The sequence below is a fragment of the Coffea eugenioides genome, chromosome 3 (genome assembly GCF_003713205.1).
Source record: "Coffea eugenioides isolate CCC68of chromosome 3, Ceug_1.0, whole genome shotgun sequence".
Classification (NCBI taxonomy): Eukaryota; Viridiplantae; Streptophyta; class Magnoliopsida; order Gentianales; family Rubiaceae; genus Coffea; species Coffea eugenioides.
In genome coordinates this window covers 7,806,771-7,833,811 of record NC_040037.1, presented here as the reverse complement: position 1 = coordinate 7,833,811, position 27,041 = coordinate 7,806,771, and the positions used below count along the sequence as shown (strand labels likewise).

Below are 27,041 nucleotides of genomic sequence, written 5' to 3'. Positions count from 1 at the left end.
GACGAATGCATAGTTTTGAGAATTCAAAACAATATTTTTATGGGCTTCAAACGGATTAACAATAACTTCTACAGCCAAATCAACCTAGCATAGGCTGCTCATGTAAAATTAAATCACATTCATGGTATTTTTTTTTCTCATTTTCCTTTCAGAAACCAATGATCCTTCCTTTGAAATAATTTTTCCTCAAGCCCAATTATGGTGTTTTAAGTCTCTTTTGAAAATCATATATTCACATTAGGCATTGTCAAGAAAGTTGATGGAACAGAAAGAAATGGAGGAGGAAATGCATAAAGAAGAGGAGAAGAAGATGTCCACAACATGATGGGTACCAATCCCATTACTGTATTACCCCTCCCAAACCAACCCCACTCCCCCTCCTTTTTTCTCCTTTTACTTTTTCTCGGGGGCTGCGGGGTTCTTCCTTTGTTTTCTGTCCTTTCCATCTAAAGAAACTACAGAGATATTTTCGCTTTTAGCGGTCCAACAAGTTTCTAATGGAATTGTCATTAGCTAGTCGATGTGCATTCATCCCACATTCTCACAATCAGCTGCCAAACTTTTGCTTTTGCCAAAAATGCATCAAAGCAAGAAAAAGTTCATGTTATTAAGACAACTGCAACAATACTTTTCTGTCTGCAAGGAAAACAAATTGTCTTGTCATATACTGTTTTGACAAGTGCAACTCAAACTGCACAAAGAGAACCATCGGTCCACCAACATCGACAACTGAATCCCCCCAATCATACAAAGGAACAGACAAAGTTGGATCCATGTATATTGTGCTTGTCCACTAGTTTAGCCGGCAAAGTCATTACAGGTTCTCAAATGGATACCCTTCTTTCTTTCATGTATATTTCAATTTTGAAGTGCTCCAAACCAAAAAAAAAAAAAAAAAGCATTTCCAATCCAATCTTTTACAGCCTATTATGAGCTACTGGCTTTGCAAAATGGAAAAGAAAAAGGAAATTCACTAAAATATCTATCTATATACACTCAAAAATCAAATATAGCTACAAAAAGGCAGTAACATGAATCTCGCAAAAAACAAGAACCAACATACGGCTCTCTTGGAGAAAGGGCAGCCAATTGAAAGAAAACCCTGGCACATCCATAGTATGGCAAACCAGAAAACTGTGAAAAGATCACCCACAAAGTTCATTCTCCACGAAAGAAGCACTGAAACTTCCTTATGATATAAGATCAGGTAAAACTGTTCAGCTTTCAAAACATTCAGACAAACCATCTCAAATCTGTGCCTGGTTTACACCACCTCTTCCTCGGCCCACCCTTCCACGCCCACGACCATAACCTCGGCCCCCAACTTGGAATCCACCTCTGCCCCTTCCATATCCCGAACCTGACAATGACAAATGTAGTGGTTAAGACAAATAATTGAGGTTCCATCTTTTCAAACTTTTCCATATCAAAGAATGTCATAGGAATTTAACTCATAGTAGCAGTTTAGGTTGATTAAGGTGCCAAGCAACCTAAAAAAATCAACATCATTGCCGCACAAACACAAAGTTTTCATCACACTAGAGGGACGGAACAGAATATGCCCATAAAACTCGCAAACTTTCCATGACAATTAGGTATTATGCTTGACCAAACAAGATAGTGTAGCAACATGCCTGCAACAGCCTAGTTATCCCAAAGGATCCTTGTGTGGTGTGTAAGTACCACAGTTACAGGTCTCCATTGACTCACATTTAATACATTCATGCATACATATGTACGTGTGTGTGATTCCAAATCTTAAAAAAATACAATGTTTTCTCAAAACCTCGTAACACAAACAGAGACTAGGCATACATAAATAGCAGCAGAGGAAAAGTCTGCCTCAGTCAGGCTTGTCCACTGTAATAACACCGCTTCAGAAAACAGAAAGCATCGTAAAAGAAATAAACTAACCACGATAACCCCAGCCTCTGCCTCGTCCACCTCCTCGACCATAGTTATAATATCCACCGTTCTCCCCTAGTGATAAAGTAACATAAATTAACAAAATTAAATCAAGAAAATGCTAAATCTCACTATTACTGCATAAATACCTTGATAGTTTCCATAGCCTCCCCTCCCACGACCACGTCCTCTTCCTCTTCCTCGACCTCTGCCTCGACCTCGGCCACCATATGAATCTAGTAATCATGTATCATCAGAAGAAATCCATACATAAGTAAACATGTAAGAAGCTACAGATAAACACAACTGATGTGCCCTTCAAACTAACCTATTACCCAAGTTCCAAGAGCCAAAACATAGAAGGTCAAAAAGCTTGTGTTACACCATAAACAATAAAAATAAGAACCAACAATAGTGGAAAGGTTTTTCACCTAGATTATTTTCAGCTATGTTAACATATTGTCTTGGTTGCTGGTGCTGCTGATTTTCACCTCTTGGCTGATCTATGTTGGAGGGCGCCTGGTACCTAGACACATAAAATTCCTAAACTGTCACACGTGAGATTTCAAGCGAGATGTTTTTTGTTTTGGGGGGGGGGGCAAAGAGGTCCCTTTCTTTCAGGAGAAGAGGACAGTATATAAATATTTACCCTGGAGAATTCTTATTCAGCTCATTGGTTGACAAAGTAATTGATATAAGGGAGACCTGGCGAGTCATCTCCAAACTACACAGAAGGTAGAAGTAATAAATATTTTTCCAGTTATCAAAAGTAACTTCTGTTGCCTCTAACTTTAGGTAACATTTAAATGAACAACTTACGGTTCTAAACCCTCTTCAATTGGCTCATATGCATCCGTTATGGTTGTTGAGCCAATAGAAGTGTCTTGATACAGCCCAGGGATTCTCTTCTGTTTTCATGTGAAGGAATACTAGTTAAAATCACAAGAAATTTTTAATAGGAAAAGGGTAAGCTGCAAAAAATACCTTTATAATCTCTGCAATGGCCACGCTCTTACTGATTGCCTGGCCCATTGCCTTCAAAACAATCTCCTGTTCACGCTTTTCCTAATCATGAAAGCAGATATCTGGTATTTAGTACCAAAACTGCACAGGCACAGAGCTACTCCATTGCCATGCATCTTCAGAACAATTAGACCCTCAAAAGAAGAATTAGCTATTCCATTATACCTCCACACTCTGATCCAAATACTCTTACGATAAAATGATAATCTAACATGTCATATGCAGATATTCCTATAGACATGCTGTAAGAAAGAAAACTGTGCTAATAATAGGGAAAAAGTAGAAGAAAAGTTAAGATCAAGAATCCGGAGGCAAATATGAAACAGGACAACTTTCTACCTCTCCTAGATGGACTAAGGAGACCAAAATACACAATAAAAGGAACTACATAACTAAATTCACGCTTACAGATCCTAAGATATCATAAGAACTAGCAACTGACCAAAAGGATTACTCATGTATATCTAGGCATGGACATTCTCATGAGTTCACAAAGCGAAGGAAATAGCTTCAAGCTTCATGTTGAAGAACAACATAATATATATATATATAGAGAGAGAGAGAGAGAGAGGGAGGGAGAGAAATACTAGCACTATTTACCTAGTATGCAAAGCATGTAAAATAGACCTCACAGTTTCTCCTTTTTTATAGTAAAACTAGTTTTTACCTTTAATGCTCTTAGTAAAACTAGTTTCTCCTTTAAGCGTGTAATAAGTTTTACACTTTAAATCATCCAAGTAGAAGAAGCACCACATTAGAAGCCAAAATCCACTGGATTTTCTTTTCAGGATTCCCTTCTTCATAGGTTCTTTACAAGCCCTAAGGAGAGTACCACTATGCTTAAATTAGGCATATAAATATCAAGACCAAGCAAAAGAAAAAGGAAAAAAGGAAAGCCATTTAGTAAGAGCTTCAAAGACGCACAAGCACCATATGACCTCCAAATGAGGTCACATGCTCATTGAATTTTGTTTACAATTTTTTGGAGGATGCACTAAAATGGATGAGTTTCTTAATTCTTGGGACTGGCATGTTATGACAGCCTCAACCTTGATGAACCAAACCATATAAAGTCACCTAAACTAGTTAACTTCATCTCCACAAAATACAAAAAGTTACCTTTTAAAGTTATCTTGCATACGTATATAGGTACAAGCCGTGTGCTTCAAGGATGCTCTGAAAATATCATCAACAATTATAACGCACAAAACTAAGCATACCCTTCGAGACTATTTGTTCACTAGTCCACATGATAAAATCCAGTTGGACACACAATCCCGTTGAGTGTTATGAAACTTAAACCCATTAGAATCTACCAACTCATTCCAAGTTAACCAAAAATTACAGTAGATATGCTAATTTTATCACAAGTCCCTTAAACTACGATTCTACAAACTTCAAGCCCTGCACTCAATTCTTCAATTCCAGCATTCAAATTTCCTAAAATTTCACGATCATTCAGGGGCCGCTTGGTCTGAGGGTTTTGGCATGGGGAATGACGATAATTCCAATACTTAGAGCTTGGTACACTGTAACGGGAATTGAAATATTGGAATCACGTCCAAAAAATTTTGGGGATTCATGATTCCTGACTAAATTGGGAGGAATCACTCAAAATCCTCAATTCATTTCCAACGGTGAATAAATAAAAAATAAAATATTTTGATAAAATACTTCCTTTCTCCCTCTCCCAGACTCCCACCATCGAGCCTCCCCTTCCTCCCTTGCCTTCAACACTCCTCTCTCCCCCATGGCATCTGACAACTCCTCCCTCTTCCCTTGTCTCTGACCGCTTTTCCTTCCTTCTCGGCATCTGACAACACCCCCTCCTCCTTTGTTTATAATTTTCTTCCTTTTCCATGGCATCTGACAAATCCTTCCTCTTCTCCCACCACTGGTCACTCCCCCATCACCCCAGTAGACCCTTTCCTCTCCTCCCTCGCCATCAAATCATCCTCCTCATTGCAATCGACCTCCTCTTCTCTTTGTGAAGGGCTCCAACTGGAATGCATTGTATGGTGTTTCTAACAGGTTTCAGCAGAGGATGAAATTTGCCATTTTCTTTCGGAAAATTTTTTGTGAATGTTTGAAAGTTCCAGTTGCAATTTTTTGAGAAAAGGAAAAAAATGACAAACGTCCAGATCTTTTATTGATTAGTCATGAGTTATTGTTGGTAATTCTTGAACAAAGAACAAAAAAAGATTTGGATTGGTAGTGATTCGGTGCTGGTCTGATGGTGGCCGTGATTATCAATCCAGGAAAGAGAACAATAATTAAAAAAAATGAAAAATTAATTTGACACCATTCCAACTATATTTATGCCAAGCTCGAGTTTGTAGAATGATACCAGGGGTTCAAACCCATACTGATTTTTTGTATATTATTCCATCTCCAATTCCAATTCTAGAGCATGAACCAAGCACCCCCTCAGTTTCAGAAATGTGATTCCAATATACCAATTCCAGGATTGGTCTCACTTTCAGGAGTTGAGGATTATCCATATAAATCATAAGATATGCAGGTCCTAACACTGATAAAGTTCCCAAACACAATGTGCTAATAAAATGGGACAATTAACTAAAGCATACCATAAGAGGTCTAAAATCTAATGAAGCGCATAGACATAACAAATACAGCTGGCATGACATTAAAGTATTACATCATGATAGGTAAATCTCAAAAAATTGCACTCATATAGGTCCAGAAAACAAACATTAACACAACACTTGATCAGATAAAAACCAGGGAAACCTTTCACCAAGAATCTCTTGCTTTTCCACGAAATCTTTCCATGAGACACAGCAATTTTAAACAGTAACAAATGCTTACACCCTAATGGGGGTAATGTGCAGGCTTCAAGACAAGACCTTCACAAAACCAAAAATTTTCATGTCTCCAGACTCAAAGACACATCTATGACAGCTACTGATTCTCCTAGTAAGAAGAAGAATCAAACAGAATGCTCTACAAAAATGAATGTTTTAGGGCAAAAATAATTCAGAACAACGGCCTTGGGCTCTAGATAGCTTAATACATCCCTTCAAACAAAAGCCAGAACCTCGCAAACTCATGAGCTCATTACCGCCACAAGTCCTTTATAAGAGCATCCCAAGATTCGATTTTTATGAAAATTTTAAGCAAATACTTACCAAATAAACACATCCCACCAACAAAAACAAAAAAAAACCCAAATCAAAAAACATGTAAACATTTTCTGACAGAAAAATAAACCCAGGAAATTTAAAAAAGAACAGGTATGGTTGAAGAAGAAATAAGGTAATTTGCTAACCTGAAGAAGCGTGGTGGCATAGCTAATATAGTTACGAATAAGACCCTGAGCAGTGATTCTGATCTCATTCTCGTTAATAGGTTCTTCAGGCCTTGGCTTCTCCACTCTCTGGTACCTGTCCATTCTTCTCTATCTCCCCCTGTAGCACTCTCAGTGTGTGTTTGTGTTTGTGTGTGCGAGTGTGCTTCTGGAGGGTTCTATTTCTTTTTGGTTTTTTGAGGCCAAACGGTAAAGAAGAAAGATATGGGGCTACTTATGTGTGAAATGGGTAGTTAAAGAACCCTAAAACTGAAACTGCCATACATTTTTCTTGGAGTATGTTTTTTGACGAGAAAATTAATTTCGGTTGGAATACCATCATTATCCTCAGATTAAACTAGTAGTACAATTTACAGTTATTTTAATCCGTTTGGATTGCTATTTTTTTTAAATTTTTATAAAAAATTATATTGTAACAATTTGACTCGTACGAGATAAAGAAGTGATTGAAAAATATGCCTATGTAAAAATTTTTTAAGCAAAAATGGCAATCCATACATGTATTTGTGGCATAATTGTTAATATATGTCAACATAAGAAATGGTTTCTTCAAGATTATTGTGAAGCAGTAATTGTTTACTTGCATCCACCCAATACATGTAAATATAACATGGAAATATGAGAATTATTCTTCTTCTTACCATATCCTTTCCTTGCAAATAAGTGGTCTTTAGGTGAAACCTAGAAACTAGACTTTAGCATTAAAAAGGTTACTAGATTTTAAATTAAACTTTGTAATGTACCTTTAGCCTAATCTTTCATGTAAATGGCTGTTTTAATGTAAATCTTCCCAATAACTTCATCATCACTACCAACATTTTCAGGTTATAGAATTAATGCTAATGAATCAAGTAGCTCATTGCCTAAAAAAGAAAAGAAAAAATGCAGCTTTTGGATTGTAAACTGCTAAAACCTTTAAAACCTTGTGGTTATGTTCCTTCTGCAAACAAATCTTGGTAACTTTTTCTTTCAGGGGTTGAGTATATATACTAATTTGAACACATATTTTCAGGTCTATTTGCGAATTCTAATTAAAGTAGCTATTAAATCAAATAGTTTGTCCTTAACTATTTTTTCTCAAAGGAAGTTTATGCTTAAGTTCAACGGAGGATCACTTTTGCAGATTACTCCTTGCCTCTTCATTTATGGACCATTTTTTCACTTTTTCAAAAGTTTCATTTATGGATCATTTTGCTTTTATTTTGTTAGAAAGATTTTTTAAAAGTAAATTTTATTTTTTGTGTAAAATTTATGCAGCCATGGCTTTGTGATACCAGTTATTTTTATTTTATTCTTTTTGATGAGTTATGTAATTTTCATAATAAATTTCAGTCTTTCATGGACATAGAGCTAATTTAAGAGTGACACATACCTTGCCACAAAGTCAGACAAAGATACTAACCTGAAACATAATAAAAACCACAAGTTTGAAAACAAATATATATGGTTTGGTTCTTTTTTTTTTTTTTTTTGCAGTTTTACTATAGCATAACTGAAATTCCAACCAATGGTTTGAATCATGCAAACTTAATATAATTATCTACTGCTAAATTTTTTTTTTTTGCTGCATTCATCTTTTACTTAAATCATTTGCAAATGCAAACACCCCATCTTTTTACTCTTCTTATTTTCCTGCTATGCTTCTCTGCTCTCCAACTAAAAAACAAAACTAGTATTTTGATCCGTGCATTAACACGATTCTTTTTTATATTAGTATTAGTTGTCAATTTTTGGAAATATGAATAATTCAAGAAAATATAAAATGATATTCTTACATATTCATGGATATTTATGTTAGAAAACTAATGTAACCAAGTGTTCAGAAATGCCATATTAATATGTAAAAACTTCTATACATACATTTATTTTAATATAATATTATTCATTAAATATGCAAGGTATACAAAATTTTTATATGATTAAAAATCTAAAACTACACATACACACACTCATCTAAATACCAAATATGCAAAAATATATTTTTCCATAGATGAATATTAACTTTTAAGCAACATCAATGAAGTAACAATTAAATTAAAACAAAATAAAGTTAATACATATGAATAAAATAAATTATGTGAATTTGTAAATAAAGGTATAGTTTGGTAGAAGAGAAAGAAAACCATAATAAAATGTAATTCAAATTTATTAAGAAGGATTGAGTTGCTAGAAGAGATTTTTTCAAAAATACATTTATAATAATAAAACTAAAAAATATCCCAAAAACACATCAAAACACCCAAAACACACACTACAAAGTAAAGACTACCTCCAAGACATTAAAAAAAAAATACAACATACACATCAATATTCATTTTCTACTCCACCACCGCCTACCACCATCCTATCAACCTCTTATTTATCTTTTCTCGTTTCTCGTTAATCGTCTCCCACTCTCTCTTCATCTCCCACTCATGCCCCGCCTGTTACCCCTCTCTCTTGATCCAGATGCACAACTAATGACGGAGTCAAGAGGGGCCGATGAGAGTCATGGCTCCCCGAGTTTTGAAAATTTAATTTATAGTATGTCAATATATGTGTAAACCAAAGTTGATCCTCCCTAACTTTTTACAATTTTAGTTTATATTATGAGAGTTTATATATATGTGTGTGTGTGAATTAACCATTTTTGAATCAATTTTTTCTTCAAAAAAATATTTTTACATGCTTTATAATTAAAGTTAATATTTGATGTTTTTAGATGCTATATATTTAAATAAATATAAATTATTTTAAACATAGCACATTAAGATAACTTTTTAAGAAAAATTTTGGCCCTTCAAAATAAAAATATTGGCTCCGTCACTGCTGCACAACCATAATGGGGTGAGAGTGGAAAAAGGACAGAAGAGTTGGGGTGTTAGGCAAGAAAGGAGGGAGAGGAAAAGGGATTGTGGGGTGTTTGTGAAAAAATGGAAGGCAGGGAGAGGGGGCGAAAAGGTCGAGCTGGTATAGCCGCATAGGTATGAGTAAAGTGCAGAGGCATGAGCAGGTGGTTGGGAGAAAGAAGGTTGAGTGAGGGTATCAATTTTAAAAATAATAATAATGTTTTAATAACATCTCTAAAATACCACTAAAATATGTATCTACAAAACAAATTCACTATTTAAAAACTTGTAGGACACAAGCTCCTCTAGGACAAATTCACAATTTAGTTTACTCAATTAATCCTATAGCAGGCGGATGAAAGCTCGTATAGGACAAAATCCCATTTTATGTGTATAGGACATCATTTCAGAAACATCTATCTTATCTAAACCTACTTCAGCTTTTTTTTTAAAAAAAAAGACATAGAAGGAAAGAACGAAAAAGGAAAAGAAAACGACTCAACAAAAATAATCATTTAAATCTTGTGCCAAAGAAAATAACCATTAAATCTGGTCACACAAATTACATGTGAATCCGTGTCGCCCGACCATAAAGCAGCAGACAGAAGGAAAAATGGACGGTAGAGAAATTGCCCCCACGTGAATGGGCTGGTGGTTGGCGCCTCCTCCTCGGGACCGTTATGTCCTGGGGTCGAACTTCCGCAGCAACATCAGTTCGCCGTGCATTTAACGTGCTAGGTCTGGTTGGGGCGCTGGGCCGGGCCGGAGTGGGGATTAGTCGGGCCGCCTTTACGGACTTGACCCGGACACCCCACTCCGTCGACAAAAAAAAAAAAAAAAAAAGAAAAAAAAGAAAAAGAGAAATTGCAGTTTTGTTCTATTGTCCATGTTAACAAACCAGTAGTGGGGCAGTGCCGGGTTGGGTTATGGGTGGTTCGGGGAGCGGAGTTTATTGCCATTACGATCTTTCTCTTAAAAAATATTTTCAAATTAATGCAATTTCAATATTTATTTCCATGTTAATATATTTGCTGTCATGTGGACTTTAAATATGAAAAACTAATTACGCTTAAACTTTGGCTCTAATAATGATTATAGTTTAGCGTGAACTATAAAAGTTCCACTTTAAAGGAAAAGAGAAATGAAAAAAAAGCCTCACATGTTTTTGACCTACCACAAAAAATCTAAGTCATAATTAGCATTAGAATTAACACCAAGGTTAGTTAATACTTGATATCTAGAAGAGTTATCATTATGCATTCTAACACTAAAAAATCATGAATTGACACAATAGATCTCTGGAGATTTTCAGTTTATCTACATGGCAATTCATCATACGCATGGTAAGAAAATGTTTTAGTTGCTATGATGATTTAGGAAATTTCCAAATATATTAAGAATTTCCTCAAGATAGACAATGAACAATATATAGAGAAGAAGTAGCAAAATTTGAGCTATTAAAAAAAATGAAGGATTCATCTAATGTGAATTTTAATTAAACTCTTAATAGTTGTTGACATTGTAATGGGATTTATCTCTCAAGATGAAAGAAGATAAGAGCAAAAGTTTAAGGGTGATTAGTTTTCTATATTTAAAGTCCACATGGCAATAAACATATTAATAAGGGAATAAATTTTGAAACTGCATTAGTTTGGAAATCTTTTTAAGAGGAATATTATTGTAGCAATAAACTCTGGGGAGGGAGTGTAAAAGTGAGACTAGGACTGCAATCGAATTGAATTAAGTCGAACTTTAACTTAATTGAATTGAGTCTCGATTTAATTTTATCAAATTTGAGCTCAAACTCGACGAGTTCTCAATGTAAAACTCAACTCAAATTCAAGTCGCGTCAAGTTCGAGCTCATGTTTAATCTTTTTATTTTTTAAAAATAAATAAAATAATTTTTTTAAATAAATAATAAAATATTATATATATATATATATATATATATAAAATCGAGCCGTCTCCAGAACTAATAAATTGAGTATTTTTGAATTAAAGTTCGGTTTAATTAGTTCGAGTTCGCCTCGAGTTGCTTATGAGCACTCGACTTGTACGCAGCTCTAAGCAAGATATTTCATATTCAAATCATATCACTTGCACTTAAAAAAAAATAAATAAATAAAAAACCAGTACATTAATTTCTTCCACGTGTCCTCCCCAGAACCACCACTGAGCCCACTCCTTCCCTCCCTATTCCCAACTGACTTCACACATTTCCGCTCCAAAAACACGCACTCACACAGTCCAATTAGTTCAAATTTCTCTATTTTGTGAATTTTGATTCCGTCAATGGACGCAGCTGCAAGTGTACAGCTGGTCTACTGCGGAATCAACCCACTGAGACGCACCACACGGCGGCAAAATACTCTCTCATCTAATTTTCATGACCGTCCAGCTGATCGTAACGGATTTTTCCGGAGAATTAATGAGAGGAATGGCGTGGTACGGGCTATTGCCACGGAGCCAAGACCGGCTGATACTAAACAGGCAAATAATTCTTCTTCTTCGCAGCCGAAAGTTGTTAATGGATATGGATCCTCCTCTGCAACGACGTCGTCTAAAAAAGTCAATGGTGTTTCCACAGTATGTTGTTGGCTGCACTGTTTTCGACTGTGTGAAATTCTAGTTGTGGAATGGAATTTAAATTTCTTATAAATTTGTTAAAGTTTGTTCTTTTTTTTTTTTTTCCTGTTCAGGTGCTGGTATTTGCATTTGAAACTTTAGTTAAGCTCAATGGAAACTATGAGAAACTTTTGGGATTCTGAAGTTGATTTAATTTTGTTAATTTTTCATTTTTTTGGTGTTTAATTATGAGAATTTTCAGTTGCCTCGTAGTTTGCATGCTGATTTTTTAGATTTTAGTTAAGCGTACTGGAAAAGATTCATTTTTTTGGATTTTGATTTTTTTTTAACAACTTTGCCGTTTTCTCTCTCTCTCTCTCAGGTTTAATTAACAGAATTTTTCAGTTATATGTAATATTGTGTTGTTCTTATGACAATTTCGCTCTGCTTAGTGGTAAAGATCCAAATTTTTTGTCCTTCAATAACTTGTAGTTTGCTTTATTCTACGTTTTTTTTGGTTTAATTAAGTTTATTTGAATTGGTGCTAATTAGTTGTACTTGAAAATGAATTGTATTCTGCTTTATGAGAAACTGAGGGGAAAAAAATTCTAAATGTTTCCTATTGATGATTTTTTTTTTGAGAAAAATATTTATCCTGGTATATTGTTTTTGTTTACTAGAGGTGGTGAATGGTTAGTGAAGCTTTGAATTTCGTGGACTGCAGAGAATGCAGGATGTTTCACAGGAGATCAAAAGAGTGAGGGCACAAATGGAAGAAAATGAGCAGTTGGCAGTGCTCATGAGTGGGCTTCGAGGTCAAAATTTGAAGGATTCGTTGTTTGCTGATGATAATATCAAGCTCAGACTAGTTGAGGTTTGCCTTATAACTCCACATTGAAACTTGAGGAATTTATTCTTGTTTTCGTTCTTGACAATGTTCATTGTATTGAGGTCTAATAGCATGATTTGATTTACTAAGTATGCTAATTCTACTTTCAAGGGTCATTAGCCTTTGATTTGTGAATTATTTAAATCAACCAGAGATCGATGATATGGTTATAGGGTTTGGGCTTTCAAGTGGGAAATATGTGAATCACGTCTTGCTTGTTGGTTGATATCCTTGGTTACCTGGAGTACCTTAAATGGGATATACTGAGAATATGAATCTTTCTTAAGCCACTAAATAGCTTAAACTCAGTGCATTGTATGCATTGATGCTTATCATCAAGCATTTGTAGACTCAACCTGTAAAGGATGTCTTTCAACCAAGGAATCCTCATTGTTGTGTTATTGGTGGGTTTCTTTTTCCCAGGTTGATGAAAGCAGTGAGTTTTTACCATTGGTTTATGATCCTGCTAGTATTGCTGCATATTGGGGAAAACGACCACGTGCTGTAGCTACACGTATGGTGCAGTTGTTGTCTGTTGCTGGAGGTTTTCTTTCACGTATTGCTTGGGATATAATAAACAAAAAAGTCAAAGAGGTAAAAAGCATTTAAAGGTCCCTTGTGATGGAAGTGTTTGACCACAATTGTCCACCCAGCTCACAGAAATCAGATTTTCATCTGTCTTTCACAAATAATCCTATATTTTTCCTGTCTTTTTCACAATTGTAACTAGAATGAAGTTGCTCGAGCTATTGAATTACGAGAGATTGTAACCTCTCTGGGACCAGCATACATAAAGCTTGGGCAGGCATTGAGCATTCGACCAGATATATTATCTCCAGCTGCAATGATTGAGCTGCAAAAGCTTTGTGATAAGGTCAGTTGGATTAATTCCTGGTTTTGTTGTACTTGACATGTTTTGCTTGTATAGATTTTTGTTATGACAGATGAAGATGCTTTACATTAAAAAACCATTTTCACAATTTTCGGATGTCTCGATTATGGTAATCGTCCATAAGGTGGCAAGTGCTTTGTGTGGAAAAAGTGATATTTGCATGCTTATTATGTTAATTGGTAGTAGCTAATGTTATCTTAGATATACAATGACTTGATAAACATCTTCATGCATGCATTTATATCTGCATTCACTTGTCCATTCTCCTTCTATTGCTATTCTTTTGTCATCTGTATCGATCAACTGTTGTAACATCTTTTGTTCCATTTCAACCCTTTCAAGCTTTCCTTTTTTTTTTCTTTAAAGAGTTATTCAGGGAAAAAAATTACAATTGTCTTTGCCACCTGAAAATTCCGCTTGATACCTTCTCTGACATTCTTTGAGGAAACATATGGAGGATTATACAAGTTGCAAGCAAAGTCAGCTTCAAGCTTGCAATTTGATGTGAATTCAGGAAAAGTTTTAAGAATATCAGAGAAGGAAAGAGAGATAATAATTATTGTCCAGGATAAGTTTGTAGACATGCTTTTTAAGATTTTATTATTCGCTAACTTTTTCTTTCATTGGTATAGGTTCCATCGTTTCCTGATGACGTTGCAATGGCTCTGTTAGAGGAGGAGCTTGGACAGCCGTGGTATAACATATATTCTGAACTTTCTTCATCCCCAATTGCGGCTGGTAATTTCTTTGTTTGTTGACCCCTGCAAATATTCTAAAATTACTTTGTTGACTTAAAAGTGATAATTAAAATGAGTTGTTTGTGATATAATGGTGTAGATTAATCGTATCAATGAATGCTTGGAACCTTTTGTTTTGTGTTAATCTCTGACAATAAAGCATTTTGTTGTCATTGTTGAAAATGAATGGCAGCATCTCTCGGGCAGGTTTATAAGGGCCGACTAAAGGAGAATGGGGATTTGGTTGCTGTGAAAGTACAAAGGCCTTTCGTTCTTGAAACTGTAACTGTTGATTTGTACATCATTAGAAACTTGGGGTTGGTTCTTCGGAAGTTTCCTCAGGTCAATTTACACATGTAGTTAAAAAAATTTCCTTTTCTTTTCTCTTCTAATGTGGACAATGGCATGGACAAAATAATAATTGATTTTCCCCTTATTATTTTTTAGATATCTGTTGATGTGGTTGGATTAGTTGATGAATGGGCTGCACGTTTTTTTGAAGAACTTGATTACGTTACTGAAGGAGAAAATGGAACTACTTTTGCTGAGATGATGAAGAAGGATCTACCGCAGGTAACATGAATTACGTTAAGCGTGCATGTCTTCTGTGCTGAACAAGTTGTGAACTTTTCTGCTATAAACAGATGAATTTTTCTTTGTAGGTTGTTAAAATCGAACCAAATATTTTGTTTTGTTCTGAAAATGCCAGCCAGTGATTCTATGGAAAGTTATAACAAGTTTTACATATCAGGTGGTTGTTCCAAAAACTTATCAGAACTATACATCAAGGAAGGTTCTTACAACGCAATGGATTGAAGGAGAGAAGCTGTCACAGAGTACAGCAAGTGATGTTGGGGAACTGGTAAATGTGGGGGTGATATGTTACCTTAAGCAGGTAAATTTTCAATCCCTGCTTTCCAAAAGGTTAAGCTGTTTGCTACTCGGTCAAACCAATGCCAATCATTACCATTCCAGTAGTCCATCACCTTAGGCGAAATATGTTCTTTTGGGATTTCTGGTTAGCTTGGGCTCATGAACGCACACCATTAGCCAATTTGATTCGTTGGAGATATAAACCTTTTTGGAAGTTTCATCCTTGTTGACCAAAGCAGGTCATTATTTCTGGTGTTTGTATCCAGGCCTACCTGGTGCATCAAATATATGATTTGAGCACAATTGCTTTCAAAATGGATCAGTTTTTTTTTGAGGTTGGACATATGAAAGATGTCTAGCTCTCTATTGTTTCTTCACAATGGATATGCCCTATGAGGCAGGAGAAAGGCCAGCTTGTATATGGGTTGTTTGTCTGATAAACTTTATCAAATTGAATTGCGTGTTTTGTGACATTTAGAGTGCTAAATTTGTAGCTATTAACTTTCTTATTTTGCTGTACATCTACAGTTGCTTGATACTGGTTTCTTCCATGCTGATCCACATCCTGGGAATCTGATTCGTACTCCAGATGGGAAACTAGCGATACTTGACTTTGGTAATACTTTTCATTATGCTATAAATGTCATGAATTTTTTTTTTTTTTGACATACTTTATGTATTTTTTGTTTAGCCATGAGGGTATATTGAGTAAAATCTTTCCTTGACCTTCTCCATTCATTTTATAGATTAGAGTTTTCACCATTTTGAAATTTATTCTCTATCTCGATCTTGGTGGCTTTTTTTTTTCTTTCCAAATTTTGTCAAAGTTCAATCTGCCTTGTCTGTCGATTTCTTATGTTCTGAGCTTTATGACATTTTTAAAGTTGAGGATAGGGTTCCTGGAATACGTTGAGTAATGCACAGTTGAAACAAACTCTAGCCAGTTTAATGTGGTGCTCTCTAAAGTATATTTTTCGTATTTCAGGCTTAGTAACAAAGCTAAAGGATGATCAGAAATATGGTATGATTGAAGCTATTGCTCACCTTATTCATCGAGATTATGATGCTATTGTCAAAGACTTCGTCAAACTTGATTTCATTCCGGAAGGAGTTAATTTGGAACCGATATTGCCTGTACTGGCCAAAGTTTTTGATCAAGCATTGGAGGGTGGGGGAGCCAAAAACATTAACTTTCAGGAGCTGGCATCAGATTTGGCACAAATTACATTTGATTATCCATTTAGAATACCTCCTTATTTTGCTCTTATTATTCGAGCAATAGGGGTGTTGGAAGGCATAGCTCTAGTGGGAAATCGTGATTTTGCTATTGTAGATGAAGCCTACCCATACATAGCGCAGGTATGGAAGTATTAAGATAAAAACTGTGGTGCTGCATATGTTGGTCATATCATGCAGTATTTTGTTTCCAAATATGCATGTATTTATGAGGTTCACTTGCACAAAAAAGAGTGCTGGAAGATTTGGCTAAAGGAAAAATACAAGGATTTAACAATGATATACTTTTGCTAGCATCTAGATATTTTTGGTCCATCTTTAGAAAATTTCTCATGGATGGATGATAGTGCCTTACCTTTTGCATAAGCGACTCCTAAACATATCTTTTAACAAGTGTATAACATATTATTGTCATTTCTGATGCTCTCTTTCTTAAATAATTTTGGATTAGACTCCCTGCCTGTATGTTGTTAGCATACATCCTTTTATTTCTAGGTTCCTTCTCTCACCTGGCTATAATTGGGGTTTTTTAGGCCAGGAAGGTTGAGGAATTGATTTACTGCTTCAGGATTCAAACATTTCATCCCTTTAACAGCTTTCTGTCATTCTTTGTGAACTCTGAATACTGAAACAACAGTTGTTTAATCGTGAAACGTTCTTTCTTTTTCCTTATTATTGTCTTTTGCTTTATATCCCTACCTATATCTTCTTTATTTTCCTTTTTGTTTGTGGATGGGTTGTTATCATTCTGTAAATGCCTAATTATGTGGCTATCAGGAATAGTATTTGAACGTCTTTCCTCCTTCTGAATATCAGAGACTCCTGACTGATGAATCCCCACGCCTAAGGAATGCTTTACGATATACAATCTATGGAAAGTCTGGTGTCTTTGATGCTGACCGGTTCATTGATGTCATGCAAGCCTTTGAGAATTTCATTACTGCTGCTAAGAGTGGAGGAGGAGAGAATCTGAGTGGCAGAATGGCAGAACTTGGTGTCTTACAAAATCAATCCAGTTATATGCTTCCTGGATTTCCTACAAGTAGTCCTCAATCTGTGCAGCCAATTCAGACAAGAGCTGCCTTAGCATTTTTATTGTCTGACAAGGGGAACTTTTTCCGAGAATTTCTCTTGGACGAGGTAACTCAAGAGGCTTGAAAGTGATTTAATTTTTCTCTTGTGGTTGTTAGCTTGTTTTGTGTTCTGTTTGGCTTCAAGTCAAATTTTTAGTCTAGGTTTTCTGGATCTTTACTTAGATTGCCTATAATATTATCTTTACATTACTAGCATCACTGAAGGTTCTAAAGCATGTTGTCCTAGACAAGTACAAGCACAAGATTGATGTTTTCATTGACAGATCAACGAAATGAAATTCTCATGGCTATAGTAGCATTCAGAGTAGGAGATCTAAATCATATCCTAGATTTATTGCGACTGCTTGCTGTTTAATTGGTAAGGGCCTTTAACAGCTATTTCTTTTATATGTGAAGACAGCCAGTTTATGGATTGATAGCGCTGTATTTTTATGAGATCATATAGTTTCCTTAACATTGTTGTTGACATTCATATAACAAGTATTTGTCAATTTTGTGTAATGAAATCTCATTAATTGACCTAACTCATGATGTTCTCCAGATCTCTTTATATCTCTTTATTTGGGAAGACGTTGCAGTCTCTTCAGGTGAAAGGTGGAAGGGTTACCATACTAATTTTAAACTATTCTCCCTGTCTGTTGTTCTAAGGCGCATAATAAACTTTTAAATCTGACAGACCATATAAGCACATGGACATGCTTACTGACAGTCCGAGGGCCCCATTTGATGGGAGTGGAAATGTTGATGCAAATCTATTATATGCTACTACTCTTGTGAATTGAAAGTTTACAGTTATCTAATGCTATTGTGAGTTTTTGTATTAGAAAAGGTTTATTAGTAATTTGATTTTACAGAAATTTGTATGCAGATTGTGAAGGGAATTGATGCAGTAACTAGGGAACAGTTGGTGCAGATAATGGCATTGCTAGGGATTGGAAATGTGGCTCCTATGTTTAGCATGGTTCCTGCCCTGGGGCCTTTTAGGCCTGCTGCACTTCTACCATCAATAACTGAAGAGGACAAAGTCATATTAAACAATGTTGAAAAAATTATTGAATTCTTAACTGCTGGAAGCATAACTTCATCAAATCAGGTATGGGAATTTCTATGCTAAACATTTGATAGTATTCTGCAGTGTCTCCATTTTTAAAATTATGTGGTACCTGCTGTATAATGTTAGCGTGTGAATCATGTTAAGCCATGACCTTAAAACGCATGCATATTACTTCAGAGTAACTTTTACCAAATATCATGTCATACATGGCAAAACCTATAGCTGTGGTAAATATACTGAAGAACTTATGTTTGTTGTAGGAATTTTCTTGTCTATTACACGGCAAAATTTCTTAGAATAAATTGGAATGTGTATGACTCATTACATAGGTGGCATGTATGGTTATACATAATTGCGCTAAGCTAATTTATTTGACCCAATGATACCAATGAGTGATGATTGTTGGGGCGTGTGACAGTTGCAATTCAATTTTTGTGTGTGATAAAGCAAAAAACAGTGTTTTGCTTGTGAGGTCTATTATTAGGAATGATTGCAACAATTGTCATTGTAAATTAGTTTTGGTTATAATCAGGTAGAATTGATGTGATGATTCCATCATTATCCTGTTTTTCTTGTGCAAAATTGCGAAGTCTTGCATGCAAAATACAGCATCAGTTAGTGCTGCATTTGGGTTTTAGTCTGTTAACAATACAACGTGGGTGGGGTTGATGTTAGCAATGGAACCGTCAGGTCTCTTCGTCAACAAATGCTCAGTACACAAAGACCAACTCCACCTGCCGAGGTTTAATAATTGGAATGCCGACTTGAGTGCCCGGCTAGGTAATCGATGATAAGTTATGGTGATTTTTGTGGACATTCTTCTCTTTTGACTTGTTCAGGGGCACTGATTCTCTAGTATCAGCTAGCAATGCTCTGAAGATGTTCATTTGACAATTGAGATGAATTTGGTCTGATTTCATTCAAGATTTCTCACGTCTATATAAAACTATACACCATTTTAATCTGCTTCTTGACGTAGTTCATTTAGCTATCTAGATCTTTTACATTACTAGGAGAAATGGACTTTGGTTAGAAAATGACATTTAGACTGAAGTTCTACTATTAAGTATGGAAAAGAATGTTGTACCTATATGCTATTCATGTTGTGAATTTGGGTGAGAAAAATCTTTTCAGCAATGACGTTCGAAGCATGGGAGAGGACTAAACCAGATAAAACAAAATAAAACACGGTGAAAAAAATACACAGTATATCAGCGGATAATCTTTCTTCTCTTCTGCAGGGTGTCAATATTCCTAGAGTTATCCAAGAGCTGCTTCCTGTTTTGCCGGGCCTCTCAGCCAAAGTGCTTCCTGAGGTTCTCAGTAGGTTATCTTCACGGGTTATGGCTCGACTAATCCGAGATGCACTGCTGTAATTATGATTTTGTAGCTTACCATTCAAACGCTTTTGAAAATGTTCAAATGTTAATTTATAGGATATAGTATTAAAAGAAAATATCACAGCGCTGATTACTGAGTTTCACTTTTTGTATATACTGCGGACAATAGAAATGGCTACATACAATAGAGATGGAATCCGAACCAACACGTGTAATCTTCTACAGTTGCGGACCAGTGCCCTTGCCCATGCAACCTGCCAAGCGATTGGATGACAAGGCAAAACGAGCTTATTTGATTGTCTTTTGTCAACTTGAGCACGATTTTTTCGTCTTTTTTGCGAGTCTTGTCTGTGAAGTTCGTTTTATGACAAAGCAATAAACACCATTTATTTGCAACTTACAATATTCACCTGCAGTTTATGAAGCTGGTGTTTAGGTGCACAATAGAAATGGAAAAGAGTCTGTTCATGGAAGAAAATTGCACTTGCATATTTGTAGTTTTCTATTGCCATCGAAAAAATCTAGAGACTAAAAAATCATTACAAATCGATAGTTTGAACTTTTGTATATTCCCAAGCTTCTTATGTAAGCGAATTTAATCATCTACATAGCGGATCATTATTTAGGTTTACACCTATTTCATGAGAACTGGGATCTCTCTGCTCACCTGAGGCATAAGAAATGATACTTCAATGCCTAGTTGACTCCATGAGAGGTAGCGTCTAACAACAATTTACAGGCCCCGAGTCAACGGGATATGCCCGTTGATAACCATCAAGAATAGTCATCATTGCTATATTTGCAGCTTTATCCATACCTCTTCGACCACAGAAATGAAATCAGAAATTGCATGAGCAAGGAAATAAACATTAAGTACTTGCCAGTCGCCTCATAATTTTCATTTTCAGACCATGTACGGAAGTACCAAATGATGCAACAGTGTCAGGTCATCTAAACAACTCTTAATTGCAGTCCATGTGCTGGAGCAAATGCTACAAACAATACAACTGCTTGGTTTGTATATATACTATTTGGTTTGTACTCTTCAACTCAAGGCTCACAAGGAGGGCAAAGGCAATCCAAGACAGTTCAAAAGTGGTGTCCTGTAGAATCAGAATTTTAGATATCAACATACCTCTTCAATATCAGATCTTACAACAACACCTTCAACAATAACTCTAAAGAAGAGAACACAGATCTCCAAAACCCATATCACTCCTTGATGAGGTATGACGGATATACACCAGAGTCGACAGTTTACAAACATAAAGTGGAACTAGGAACTCATGAACTATATTCCTACAAGTGAATTAAAGCAAAGATGAGTGCAGTCCAAGAATTAATCAACTGCTGAAAATGTAAGGAAAACTGCTAAAAAAATCCCACAAAGAAACAGGAAGAGAGACTCGCATACATAGAAGTTGAATTGCAAGGACCACACAGAGACTGCTCCAGGGTGACTAATTTCCAAAGTTACCAGATTACCAACAAATGTAGTAAGAAAATGAGAGTTTACCTTCAAAAGTCAATCTGCTAGTAACAATTTATATATACCGCACTCCCCTTTTCAAAGTAGTCATAAAGAAGGCAAAGCGATTGATGCAGCGAGGATTTGGCATCAAGTTATGCATTCTTTTCAATTGAACACTATTTATGTCAACTAATACCGCTAACTTACATAGATAACTTAACAGAATTATTAGATTATGATAAAAACACTAAGAAATTCTATACAGTAAGTATAAATTTAATAATAAAAATAGAAGATTGGGAATTACCTATAAAAGCAATGATAGATACAGGATGTACAAACACAGTTTTAAATAGCAATAACATACCAGAAAGATTTCATAATAAAGCAACACATGTGATACAGGCTAGACAGATGGATGGAACATATTATACATATACACAATCAGTAAAGAATCTACAAATAATACTCCCAACGCATGGTCAACCATATTACTTACCAGAAGTTAACATTAGACCACATAGATTTGACTTGATAATAGGATTAGACTTCATACTAACTCATTATAATGGAATAATATTAACAAGACAAGGATTAGATATACTTAGAAACCATACATTACCAATAGCATCTAAGTTGCGACAGAAACGTGGTGGAACCATGCCAAAACAAAAACAAAAACAAAAACCTCCTCTTACCCTTCATAAAGAAAAAGATATAGATAGAATAATAGACATAGCCCATAAAAAAATACAACAAACTGAGTGTTACCAATTAGAAGAAGAACAAATAATAAAAGAATTAGAAGAGTATGATGAAATAGAAATAAGTTTAGAAATACTAGAAAATGAAAAAATTTATAATATGTTAGAGACAGGGACATATGAAATAGACAGCTTAATAAGTAAGTTAGAAAAACTGGAAATATTTGGAGAAAATCCAACAACCCATTGGGAAAAAGATAAAACTTATTGTAAATTAGAATTATTGAATCCAAATCTAAAAATAAGTACAGGAAAAATAGAAGCTAGTAATGAAGATATTAAAGAATTTGAGATGCATATAAAAGACTTAGGAAAATTAAAGGTAATTAGAAAAAGTGAAAGTTCACATAGAAGTGCAACATTTATAGTAAAGAAACATATTGAAATAGTAAAGGGAAAAAGTAGGATGGTAATCAATTATAAAAGATTAAACGATAATACTAAAGAAGATAGTTATGACATACCAGATAAAAACCAGTTAATAAATAGAATCCAATGCAAATATATCTATAGCAAGTTTGATTGTAAATCAGGATTTTGGCAAGTTAAAATGCATCCAGATAGCATAAAATGAACAGTTTTTTGTCAGGATAGAAGATAGGAATAAACATTAGTGGAACGGCACCGTTTAAGGAATTGGGGGAATTAGTTAGTGGAATGGCACCGTTTAGGAGATTGGGGCAATTATTAAGTGGAACGGCAACGTTTGGCCATTTGCTTAGTTAGTTACAGTAGTTAGTTTACAACAATAAATGGGGCCTACTCTCTGTAACAATCAGACAGTTATGAACCATAATTGATTTCTTTTCCCTCTTCTCTCTCGTGCTCCTTTCTCTCTCTCTTTCTTATTTCTCTCTCTTATTCTTCCCTAATTTTTCCATTCTTTCTGATCTATCTGTAAATTTACCATTTCAATAACTCAATCCATAACAAATTGGCATCAGAGCTAACGGAATCCTTGGACAAATTAGTGGAATCATGCCAGAAAGCACCAGATTCAAGACATTGGAAGAACAAGTGAGGAAACAGGAGACTAAGCTACAAGAAATCATGGAGAATCTTCAATCGTCGCAATCTTCGCAGCAGCAGCTCAGAGGGGAGATTCGTCGAGAACTGGAAGAAAGCAATAAGCGCATGGAAAGCCTGGTAACTGGAATGGAGCAGAAATTTGGCGAATTTTTAGAACAAAAATTCAGCTCACTAATGCTAAATATGACTGGTGCGAAGGAGAAACTGCCGGATGAAGAAGCCAGGGGAAGAACAGAACAAACACCACCACTGTTACCGACTCCCCCTCCTCAATCCAGATTGTATCCAGAAGCAGAAATTACAAGAGTTCTCAGGAAGGAAGGTAAAGTTCAAGTGCCAAATCCTTCAAAAATTGATTTACAACTGTTTTCAGGAGAGAATCCGAGAAATTGGCTAAGGAAATGTAACAAATATTTCATTAACTATCAAGTTCCGGATGAGCAAAAAGTAGCTATCATAGAGATGTATCTTGATGGAAAGGCAGACAGGTGGTTCCAAGGGGTAAGGATTGAGAAGCCTAGACTTACCTGGAAAGAGTTTGGGGAAATTCTGTGTTAAAGATTCAATGATAATGGCTATAAAGATATAGTTGAGGAATTCAATAAACTACAACAGGAAGGAAGTATGGAAGAGTACCAAGAAAGGTTTGAAGAATTGAAACCTCTAATGTTGGTCAAGAACAAGAATCTTGATGAGAGTTATTTTATCTCCAGTTTCATCAGTGGACCGAAAGAATAAATTAAGCCTATGGTAAAGATGCTGAAACCTGCTACACTATCAGAAGCCTTTGAGATCTGTCTGTGGCAAGAGCACAACATAAAAATCTAGGGCCTGTTTGGAACCTGAGTTTTTTAGGAGTTTGTCTAAAATTTTACTGTAGTACACTGTAAAAGTTTTTGAAAAATTTTTGTAGAAGTTTTTGTAAGGTGAAAAACTTTTTTATAGAAGTTTTTGTAATGTGAAAAATTTTGTAGAAGTTTTTGTAAGGTGGATTTTTTTTTTCCTTTTCTTTTTTTTCTTTCTTTTTTTCTTTTTCTTTCTTTTTCTCTTTTTCTTTCTTTCATTTTTCTTTTCTTTCCTCTCTTCTTCTTCTTCTTCTTTCTTCCCCCTCCCCTTTCCCCGTTACCTCTGCCTCCCACCTCCAGCACCTCTGCCAGCACCATCTCTCTTCTTTTTTTTCCTTTTCTCCTCTCCTCCCTCCCTCTCCCTCCCCCGCCACCCCTTTCCTCCCCTCTCCCCCGCCACCCTCCTCCCACTCCTTTCCCCGTTCCTCCCTCCTCTGCCCGCCACCCCTCACACTCCCTCCCCCGCCACCACTTATGCCCACAATCCCTTTCCTCCCCTCTGCCCTTTCCCTTTCTGCCCCTTCCCGCTTCTCACCTTCCCTCTGCCCCTTTCTTTTTTTCACATTTTTCCTCTCCTTCTCTTCCCGTTTCCTCTCCTTGCTCTTGCCGGCAGATGAAGCAGTGAAATAAAATTTTTTTTTGGGCAATTTTCCTTTTCCCCCCTCCTCTCCTTCCCCCGCCGCCCTCACCCTCTTCCGTGCGATCTAGTCAGCAACCAGATCGGCCAGAGGGGAAGGGTGGTGGGAGAGGAGTGGGGGAGACGCAGAGAGAAAAAAAAAAGACAGAGGGGAGAAAGAGGGGGAAAGGGAAAAAGGGCAAAAAAAAAAAGAAGATCGGCACCGGAAGAGGTGATTAGCGCTGGAATAGGCGGCGGAGGTGGTGGTTGGTTAGGGTGAGGGAGGAAGAAGAAGAGAGAAGGGGATGAGAATTTTTTTTTTTTTGTGTTTTGAATATTTTAAGTGTGTAGGTAAAAAATTTTGAGAAGTTTTTTGAGATTCCTGTAGTAAAAGTTGTTAAAAAATTAGTAGGTAAAAAACTTGTCCAAAAACCTGACTTCCAAACAGGCCCCTAGTTTAGAGGAGTTAGAGAAGGCCACAGGAATGTTGCAGAGAGTAAGTTTGGCATAACCAAAGGCATTGCTCCAGTAGCAGCCAACACCAATACCAACACCTATAAGATACCTTCAACTGAGAATTTCAGGGACACTAAATTCAAGAACTTACAGACTGATCGTCCAGATTCTAAAAGGATTTCACCTCAAGAAATTCAGTATAGAAGAAACCACGACCTGTGCTTTAAGTGTGGGGAAAAGTATGGACCTGGACATCAATGTAAGTTAGGACACTTAAACTTTCTGATTTGTGAGGAAGAAGATGACTCAATGTTCGAAGATGCATTGAGGGAACAGGATGATCAAACTGAAAATCCTGGCCAAGTAATGGAAATGTCCCTTCATGCCTTGTCTGAGGCCCTAAAAAGGAAGACTATCACACTGACAGGGAAGCTGGATGGGGAAGAGGTGTTAATTCTAGTGGATACTGGCAGCTCAGATAGCTATATCAACAGTGAATTAGTCATTGGCATGGATATCAAGTACCAGATGGTCTCAAACCCTTTTTTCGTGATCATGGGAAATGGCACCTGTGTCACCAGTAATGCAATCTGTCCAAGTGTGATGTGGGAAGTTAATCGGTACAAGTTCAGGTTTGATCTCAAAGTAATGGAATTGGGAGGATAGGACATCATACTGAGAGTGGATTGGATGGTGCACTTCAGTCCAATCACATTTGATTTCCATCAGTTAAGAATCTCTCTGTTCAACCAAGGACTACAGTACACCTACAAGGGCAAGGTGAGAACTGTGATCTGGATTTGATCAGAAGGAAGGACTTGAGGTATTTCATTGAATATAAAAGACAGGTGTGTGCAGCCATGGAATGGAAGGAGAATAAGGATGGAAGTGAGGATGCCATGCCCAAAGAAGTAGAGGACATCCTCAGTGAATATGCTGATGTTTTCAAGACACCTGATTCCTTACCTCCAAAAAGGAACATTGACCATGAGATTACTCTGAAACTAGGATCTCAACTAGTCAAGCTCAAGCCATACCGTTACCCCTACTCTCAAAAGGGGGAAATAAAGAGACAAGTTATAGAAATGTTAGAGAATGGAATAGTTATACACAGTACCAGTCCATTTGCATCTCCAGTACTGCTAGTCAAGAAGAAAGAAGGCACTTGGAGATTCTGTGTAGATTATAGAAAACTGAATGAGATGACTATTAAAGACAAATATCCAATACCAAATATAGAAGAGCTACTAGATGAATTGGCAGGAGCTGTGTTCAAGTCAGAGTTGGATCTGACAGAAGGATATCACCAGATTCGAGTCAAGGCTCAGGATACTCACAAAACAGCATTCCAAACTCATTGCGGCCATTATGAGTTCCTAGTGATGCCATTTGGCCTTACCAATGCACCAGACACCTTTCAATCTCTGATGAACCAGGTATTCCAACCATATTTGAGAAAATTTATTTTGGTATTCTTTGATGATATACTAGTTTACAGTCCTACATTGGAGTTACATGTTCAGCATTTGAAAATAGTGTTTGATACTCTGAGGCAAAATCGGTTATATGCAAAAAAATCTAAATGTTCTTTTGCTCAGAAAACAGTAGATTATTTGGGCACACTATCTCTGAGAAGGGTGTTAGTATAGATCAATCTAAGATTGACTGTATTTGGAAGTGGCCTGTACCACAGACAGTGAAGGAGTTGAGGAGTTTTTTGGGGTTGACAGAGTACTATAGGAGGTTCATACAATGTTATGGGCAAATATGTAAACCTCTGACTGAACTCTTGAAGAAAGATAGCTTCACATGGAATGAAGGTGCTCAGAGCTCCTTTGAGAAACTGAAGAAACTGATGGTCATTGCACCAGTCCTTAAACTGCCAGACTTCAGTAAGCCTTTCATCATTGAGATTGATGCCAGTGGGGGAGGCCTAGGGGCTGTGTTGATGCAAGGCCACCCTATTGCATTCCTGAGCAAAGCACTCTCCCTCAGGAACCTTGGACTATCTGTGTATGAGAAGGAACTCCTTGCTCTAGTCATGGTTGTCACTAAGTGGAAGCATTATTTGGTAGGACATCACTTCATCATCAGC

At 36.2% G+C, this 27,041-nt stretch overlaps 2 protein-coding genes across 3 annotated transcripts; one reads left to right on the top strand and one right to left on the bottom strand.

The window, feature by feature from the left end:
• Positions 1-821: 821 nt before the first annotated feature.
• LOC113765253 (RNA-binding protein FUS-like) lies at positions 822-6,455 on the bottom strand. Its single transcript, XM_027309367.1, has 8 exons — positions 6,218-6,455; positions 2,890-2,970; positions 2,725-2,813; positions 2,555-2,629; positions 2,337-2,431; positions 2,055-2,141; positions 1,915-1,980; positions 822-1,360 (listed from the first exon to the last, which is right to left on the bottom strand). Exons 1-8 carry the CDS (start codon positions 6,338-6,340, stop codon positions 1,248-1,250), a joined length of 729 nt encoding a protein of 242 aa, XP_027165168.1. The 5' UTR covers positions 6,341-6,455; the 3' UTR covers positions 822-1,247.
• Positions 6,456-11,292: 4,837 nt separating this feature from the next.
• LOC113767065 (uncharacterized protein sll0005) lies at positions 11,293-20,164 on the top strand. 2 transcript variants are annotated; one of them, XM_027311236.1, is made up of 13 exons: positions 11,294-11,671; positions 12,375-12,524; positions 12,963-13,133; positions 13,270-13,413; positions 14,064-14,169; positions 14,362-14,510; positions 14,616-14,741; positions 14,920-15,063; positions 15,570-15,657; positions 16,027-16,400; positions 17,094-17,417; positions 18,240-18,464; positions 19,667-20,164. In XM_027311236.1, exons 1-13 carry the CDS (start codon positions 11,378-11,380, stop codon positions 19,799-19,801), a joined length of 2,430 nt encoding a protein of 809 aa, XP_027167037.1. In that variant the 5' UTR covers positions 11,294-11,377; the 3' UTR covers positions 19,802-20,164. The 2 variants fall into 2 exon arrangements, with proteins under 2 accessions (XP_027167038.1, XP_027167037.1); XM_027311237.1 differs by lacking the exon at positions 19,667-20,164 and having other exon boundaries at positions 11,293-11,671; positions 18,226-18,331.
• Positions 20,165-27,041: the final 6,877 nt, after the last annotated feature.